At 40.6% G+C, this 8,498-nt stretch overlaps 1 protein-coding gene across 1 annotated transcript in view; it reads right to left on the reverse strand.

Annotated features, from left to right (window-relative positions):
• Positions 1–4,185: 4,185 nt before the first annotated feature.
• The window catches only part of GTF3C1 (general transcription factor IIIC subunit 1), a 102,349-nt gene continuing 98,036 nt past the window's right edge, over positions 4,186–8,498 (reverse strand). The window contains exons 40-41 of the mRNA XM_018571292.1: positions 8,213–8,390; positions 4,186–4,480 (exon numbers count right to left, since the gene is read on the reverse strand). Of these exons, the coding sequence (XP_018426794.1) occupies positions 4,271–4,480; positions 8,213–8,390 (388 nt within the window). The 3' untranslated portion in view covers positions 4,186–4,270. The remainder of the gene's footprint in view (positions 4,481–8,212; positions 8,391–8,498) is intronic.

Consider the following 8,498-nt stretch of genomic DNA (forward strand, 5'->3'; position numbering starts at 1 on the left):
GTTTGTAAAAGACCCCCCAAACCATATATTTTCTGAAAGCGCAGGCCCGGTAGAATAAAAAGATGGTGATACTAAATTTGTAGGCCCTGCGATAATTGCGCAAATGTTTCTCAAATTAATATTAAACCGATAAAAATACACAATTAGGTTACCTAGGTCACACATATGTCTTGAATTATAGATTGGTGAAGGCATAGCTCGGAAAAACACTGAATCCAACTAGAACAGTCAAATACTATGTAACTATGTATGTAACAGTCGACTACGGACATTCTGCTCAGTGGTTTTCTTTGGTTCAAGGATGGACTTCCAAGATATAAACAGGTTCCTAAGATTTTAGGAATGACTGACTGATTTTGAAAAACTCCACATCACCTAAGGCTTTCATTTCAAGCAAAATCCAAGAAATGGGCTTTAAATGGGATTCTTTATACAGTTCTTGTTTACTGTAATAGATATTGTGTCTATATTCTAAAGGTCGTGGGTAGTTTGTTTGCCACTCCTAAATACTGTATGTTATGTTTAATGTCTTTGAATTTGCAAAACCAAAAATACTGAAAAAAAAAAAAAATAGGGAAGGGCTGTGGGAAGCTATGTTTACTCTAATTAACCCCGTCCGTAGTGTGCGGACACTTCACTTGGTAATTACATATTTTTTAGCAAAAAATAGGTTAGTCTTTAACCCCTTTGTGACCAGTGACGTACATAGTATGTCACTGGCAGTGGGCCCGTTTAAACAGACTTTAGCCAAGCTTTAGCCGCTGGGACTCTGTTAACATTCATAGAGCCAGCGGCTGGCTTTACAATAGAAGCGATTCTGGTAGCGGCTGGCTTTACAATAGAAGCAATTCTGTTGACTCAGCCGTTGCCAGATCGCTTCTACGGGTGGGTAAACTGCCCCCCCACCCCACGTTTCCTGGGCTCCGCTGCCCCCGGAAAGATACTAGGAGGCTACTAAAGAGGACCGGTCACTGCCAATATGGCTAGTAAGCACCCTATGTGATAGCAATTGAAGTTAAATATGCACAGATACCAGTTTTACGAGTACTGGTACTTGCCGAGTACTTACAAGTACGAGTACTGATACATTTTTGTTTATTGTCATGTGACAGTTTTTCTAAAACAATACAGACTAATGATTTCAGGACAGTGGTGGAGCGCTAGAGCCAGGTCCCAGCTGCAACCCCGGTAGTTCTCATGAAAAAGTATCGGCACTGGTACTCAAAGTATTGGTGCATCCCTAGTAGGGACTTACCTTAAATCATCCCTCTTAATCCGATCATCTTCTTTCCTGTAGTTTGTAGCTGTCCCTCCAGTCCTGGTGCGGGTCTCCGATCCTCTTCTCTCATGTCCCACGGTGCGCGGGTGCACACTGCTCCATAGACTTACCTTGCGTCTCTCCTCGTCTCCCAGCCGAACATCTGAACTGCGCATGCGTCCGCCCCAAGATCCTTTGCACCGCCTGAGAAATTTTCAGATGTTCGGATGGGAGCGCGTGGCAGAGACACAGGTAAGTATTAACCCTTTGAAATTTTTTTTTGGTTTCTTCTGTTTAATCGTTTTGCATACATCTACTGCTTGCTAGCAGTAGATATATATGCAAGGGTTTAACCCCTTCATGACTTGTTTTCAGTTTCTGTTCATAAATGACTGACACACTTTTTACATTTTTGTTGTCTGATACTTCCATGGCTGTAATACAGTATACTTTCTTACTAAATGTACCCACACATATTATATATTGTTTTTTAGAGGACAGATAGGGCTATATAATTATATCAAACGTGTACTTAACGCCTCACTTAGTTCGAAAAAATATAAAAAAAACAAAGAAAACACTTTTTTGACAAGTTTTGATTATTATTTTATATAATAATTCTAGTATAAAAATATATTAATATATAATTTTTTTTGTCAGTTTATATATAAAGCAGTCACTATGACTGCTTGATAAATTAACTTTAATTTTTGGTTATTAAAAAATTAAAAAAAAAGCTCCAAACTTAGGAACAGCTAATAATAACCTTAGAGACTGATCCCGACAGCATGTCAGAATCAGATCTCACTAAGGCTGGGTTCACACCTGAGTGTATTTTCTCAGCTCGTTTTTCCGTTCAGTGAAACGCGCGTTTCCACTTTCAAACTTCCCGCCGGCTCCGCCCCCCTGCGCTGCGGCCGCTCGCAAGGGACGGAACCCGGAAGTCGGCATCCGCCGGAGGACACAGCGGGGATCACGGACAAGGTAAGACCTGTACGCTGTATTCCCGAGTGTGGCTCGGGGTTACTGCTTTGTTAACCCCGATCCACACTCGGGAATACCAATGGGAACACGCAGAAAAAACGTCCCAAAGAAGCTCCTGTACTTCTTTGGGCGTAGGGCGTTTTTCAGCACGTTCCTACACGCTGTAAAACGCCCAGGTGGGAACCATGCCCATAGGCAATCATTGGTTTTCACATGTTGAGCGTTTTACAGCGCGTAGGGACGCGCTGTAAAACACCCAGGTGTGAACCAGGCCTGAAGGTTTCTGATCGTGCCCAGACTATCAGAAGTGATGCATTTCAGGCACAGAGATACATTGTAACATTGTGCCTGAAATGTTTCACACAGCTCCATAGACATTGGGCCAGTCTATGGAGCTGTCAAAACGAATAGAGAGGTGACTCACTCTGCTACCTATCTTCAGCTGTCAAATACCGTATCGGATAGCTATTTAGTAATCCGGTATTTGTATGTAACGGCTTCATTCTTTCATTTTTACAAAAGCTTAACTATTTCATTAATGAATGCTTCAATACCGAGGCATTCATTAATGACTGGTAACCGCTGAGAATCACCAGCATTACAGAGCCTTAAATAACGTGTCACGTACAGTGTACGTCTCCCGTCACGAAGGGGTTAATAACCCTTAATAAAAAAATTTTAAAGTCCCCCGCCCCTGCGAGCATGCGCGTCTTTATGTAAAGACGCGTCGGGTGCGCCTACGTATGAAAACGATGATTGCGCTACACATCTTGGGTATCGCTGCATACGCCAGAGTGAGATCAATAATTCTAGGGCCAATATTTGTGTCTCTAAACTGATGACCTGTGGGGGCTTTTAAAGCGACGTCTATAGACTTTTTGGGGTACTGAATTTTGTCGCCGTTTCACAAACGCACATCATTTTTAACCTGGGCATATTGGGTATTTACTTGCTGTAACCTCTTTTTTTTATATTTAAAAAAAAGGGTATTTGTGTTTTGGGGCATTTTTCACTACATGTTTAGGTTTGATAATAACTTGCGTTAATATCTTGCAACATAAAAAATGTATTCTATGGGGTCTTGGCTTTCAGAAACTATATAATGTTCGGGGGTTGGAAGTAAATTTTCAGGCTTAAAATGTGGATTATAACATGGGTGCAAAAAATGAAAAAAGGCCTCAGTCATTAAGGGGTTACATAGCACAGCTGAAGAAAAGATGCCCAGGACACTAAAGGTGCCCATACACCTTACGAATATCGGCCGATTTTCGTATGCGATCGCGTTTTCGTCCAATATTCGTAAGGTTGATGGGCAGTGCGCAACCACAAATACTGTACAATTGATCGACTTTTGACTTACCAGCAGGTTAGAAAACTTCGGCCGATCGTACGATTTTCGCAAGGTTGGTGGCATTTCCGTAAGTCAAAATTCGTACGATTTACACTGCAAATGCGCAAACGAAAATACGCGTGGTCGATTACCACAATTCGTCCAGGTGCTTTCGGTTAATTACCGAAAGCACCTGGACCTTGCGATAATCGGGGCAGGATGGGGCCACCGTACAAAAATCATACGGCGGTTCGATCGGACGAAAACTGTCGTCCAATGATCGCAAGGTGTATGGGCAGCCTAACAAAAACAGGCATTCTGGGTAGTAGGAGGGCTTAACCTGGCCTGGCCAACAGTTAGTTATTTGTTTGCCAGTGCCCAATCCTCCTATAAAAGGCAGTATAACCTAAAGGTTTAAAAGGCTTCCAGTGTCCCTTAATGCCTGAGAAAGATTAGTTCAGCTTTTATTACTATATGGATGGCCAAACAGTCAACAGATCATGTACCCAATTTCCTATATGCTTACTTCTCTAAAATGAAAGGCATGCAAGCATGTAACAGTGTACTTTATTATCAAACATAATATCCATAAAAACAGACATGGTCACAAAAGCATGATACTTTAGAGTACAAAATATTTTACAAATTAGTAAATGTATTGAATAAATTGCGGACGTATATCCAATATACACATATCTTTATAATACCCATTTATTCCAGTTATCTTCAGAGGGAAAAATTCCACCAAGTCTCAGGGTGCAGTCAATAGTAGGTTCATAAAATGCTATTAAATCCCCAGAGAGTCTGGAGGTATTGTGTACTTGAGGAATTTTACATTGGGAGCACAGAGTAGCTTTGAAACATTTTTCCATGTAACACTTCTTTATACATCCAATTTGTTCCAGCACCTGAAATAATAAAAAAAAAAAAAAACAACAGTAGGAAACGGCACTTTATATAGGTGTAACATTATATGAAAACATAAACTGGAATATAGTAACAATTGTAATTCTAAGCTCAAACTAAATCTGCAATTCAATAAATACTGCTACTAATCGGACAACTAATGTTTGCATCTTTGCATTACACAACACCCCTTCCCCCACCTATTCAATCCTGGAGAGTTCTCCCATTTGGGAGATTTAATTGTTCTGCACTATATGAGTTTAGTAGTTTATCCTAACATATTATACACTTTTAAAGTACATACAGGGCTTACATTTGGTAGAAGATTTGGATACAGTCAGAGTGGCCCTCGTATATGTGTTAAAAAAAAGTTGGGAGAAATGTCCTCTATTGCAGCGCTGCCCCTGAGGTGAGGGTGAACAAATATCGCTTGCGTTACTAAGTGTGCGGCTCCTAAAAATTGCGGACCGGGGTGTCCAACGTTTTACTGATAGAGAACATAAAAAATGCAGAAGCGCACTACCAAGTAGTGACTGAGCAGGAGAAAAAAATCGAATGAGACTTACCAGGGTGTGGGTACTTCACTCAGTGGCTTGAAAAAGAAGACCCGCTCTTCGAAACGCGTAGCCAGTTTGAACTCCTTCACCCACCACCTCCGCCACTCGTTCCCACCTGTTGTACCCCACGGACGCACCGCTCGCTGCTTCGGGCGTGCCGCCCGTGCCCTCGAGCGGGGTAGTCCCAACCCGACCTCAACATCCACCTCCAGGCTAGCTTCCGCACTATTGGTTTCCCCCGGACATTCCCGGCCTGACAGCTTCAACTGTTCACCGCAGCTCCCCCACACACACACAAACACAGATCTCAGGTATACATCCACTAGCAGCTAGCACGTTTTAGACAGCCAGTTTTTCTCCCAAACCCGAGCCGCCCCCTCAGATCCCAGCCACATTAAACGTTGGACCCAGTTCCCCTTTGACATCGTAGTCTTTCCGGCACCAACGATTTACACATTAGCCTGCCCACCACCACCAGCAACCCTGGACCCCCAATTCATCCAGACCTCGCCGCTGACAACGCACTAGTACCCACACCCTGGTAAGTCTCATTCGATTTTTTTCTCCTGCTCAGTCACTACTTGGTAGTGCGCTTCTGCATTTTTTATGTTCTCTACTCGTATATGTGTTACGTGATTAGCTATAGGTGATTAGCTAAACACCATATATGTGTCAAAGTCCTTAAACAACAATGATGTCGCTTAAGAACGATTCTTGCAAAATGTATTGGAATAATAAAGTTTAGCCACAAGTTCCCTGTGTAACAGTACATGGTGATGCACGACAAAAAAAAAATCTGTAGTCATAAACCATTAATGTGATTCTAACTACTATGGTTCTCACACGTTTACTCCCTTAAATGTACCAGTGCAATTTCTACATTTAGCTATGGGTCTATTGATAAGCAATGACAAAGGGATCACCTTATGATACTGAAGTAATACATAATTAAATTTGTATTAGATCAGTAAATACATTTCTGGTGTAAAGCATGGTAAAGTTATCAAGGAATGCAAATCCCACATTGCCGAGTGGGTTGCCATCTCACTAAATCAGACAAGGTTGCCTTATGGCAGCACAGAGGCTGAATAATCCTGGGACTTACACTTCTTCACTGTGCAATTCTTTCATTTGGCCCTGCTCGGTTTACATTGATATGAGGAAAATATTATATGACTGCTCTGTACAGTGATCAGAGCCCCTGTTTGGGCATACTATGGTATTATATACATGACCCTAGGTACTGTACAATCTTTCTCTGAGAGAACAAATTCATAAGAAAAATGATGTAAAAAGGAAAATGTTTGTACTTTTAATTTACGCACATCTTAACTACTATATACGAAAATGTAACTTTTTTTTTCTTAACCCTTAACCTTTGACTGATTTATTTTTATTTTCACCCTCAATAATATGTCAAAGTGTTACCAGTAATGTCTGTGCAAAATATGGGAATCTGAGGCCTAACTCTAAAAGGTGCCCATACACCTGCCGATTATCGTACGATAATCGCGGGTGATCCCGCGATCATGCGATAATCGGCAGGTGTATGGAAGGCGTGCAACCGTTTCTACTGTACGGTCGCACGTCTTGTCTCCTGAGCAGGCTTGAAAACCCGCCAAGAAATGTACGATTGTCGGCGGGTCAGTGGCGTTCTCGGGAGACAAATGCAGCATGGGCCGGTGTGCGCAAGCGAATACTGCCCGTGCGACATTGGAATCATCGCAAGATTGTACTTGCGATGATCGCAAGTACAATCTGCCTGTCCAAGATGGGCAGATCGTACAAGCTTTTAATTACTTTACAACCATCGCACGATGAAAGTCATGCAATGGTTGTAAAGCTTAAGGGGCATATCGATAAATCAGTGGATCTGACTTTCACCAAACTTTCACTGTTAAATCAATCGCTCATTAAAAACACATGCACCTGGAACATGCACCTGCAGAGAATTTTTGGGGAATGTGAGATTCACTGCTGTAAAAGAGACCCCCAACTGTATCTCTCAATTCCTCAATTTCATTCTAGGAGTGTGCTTGTGCCTCTTAAATAATTTTCACTACATGCAGCTTTCCATTCTCTCTTCCTACTTACTAGATTTGATTAATTTGATCACTCTACCTCAATTATTTTCCTGTACTCCCTCATATACTATCATATTGTTACTCCCAGATGCACTCTATTCTTGCTATATATTATCTCTCCCTTTCCCCCTTTGTATTATAATTCCCCTCTCACTCCTATATTGCACCAGCCCATCATTAAAGACAAGGGTGCACCCATGGGAGCACAATGCACTTTAGCTGTTGATAATGGGCTGGTTCAATATGGAATGTATATGTAATCTTATGGGAAGATTGTTGTTGAAATAAATGGTCTGGTGACAGGGCCTCTATGGTAGGAGGTGATGTTTAGTTTGGATATTTAGTGTTCAGGATAATGCCTAACAAGTACAGGCCAATACTATGTTCTAAATGTTTTTCATGCAATGTATAGATATGTTTTTCCTCTTTTGGAGACGCATATTTGGATAATTTATCAAGAAAATTCCAGCTTTGAAATAAATAAATGCATACTCCTTCATAAAAGCTAAAATGTGTACATTTATTTTTGCATAGGAATCAGTAAAAAAAACCTTTGCAACCATGATCAGTAGATCACACGAGGAGGGTGCGATCTGACCATGCTTCATGTTACACCCTAAATATGGGTGTAACATGAAGCATGGTCAGAAAGATAAAAGAAGACTTTAATATTGAATTGTATGTTATATTTCTCAAAAACTTCTGCTTGATCACGGCTTTCTATTATAACTAATATTTATACTGTTAATATTAAGCAGAACCACCAAAAAGCAAACCACAGTCTGAACTTTTTTTAAAAGATTGGTACTTAAAAATTCTTTATTTTTAAAATCCATGGCCTTGTAATTCTTATAAATATGACTGAAAATGGTTAGCAAGAAAGCTGAAATAAATGGCAAACAAGGAAATTGTAAACAAACAAAACCCCAAATGAATACATTTCAAAGTGTATAAAGTCTTCAGTCTAAACTTTAACGTTTGACCACATTTTTAGCAAAGGCAGGTCCCAGGTTATCCTGTAGAGATCAGTATTATATACGAGAACCCTCCAATTAGAATGTCTGAAAATAGAAAAGTAAATCCTTCAATTTACCTGTAATAGCTCGATAACAATGACAGGCTGTAAGACACCACTGTAATGGTGGACCAAGTCCTTTTCAGTAATGCCTGGCTTAGACATAATTTGGTACAGAACAGCTTCCAGCATTCCCTTGCACACAGGTTTATTTAAACTGCCATCCACAATTCTCCATGGTCTTCCTAGAAAGCAGCTATCAGGAGATAGGAAAAGATAGGCAAATATATTATACAGCACACAGCTTTTGTTACAATCTTAAAAACAGTTTTTGCTTTTTTAATAATAATAAAAAAAAATCCTG

This window comes from Nanorana parkeri, unplaced genomic scaffold (genome assembly GCF_000935625.1).
Source record: "Nanorana parkeri isolate BGI_ZX_2015 unplaced genomic scaffold, ASM93562v1 scaffold1727, whole genome shotgun sequence".
Lineage (NCBI taxonomy): Eukaryota > Metazoa > Chordata > Amphibia > Anura > Dicroglossidae > Nanorana > Nanorana parkeri.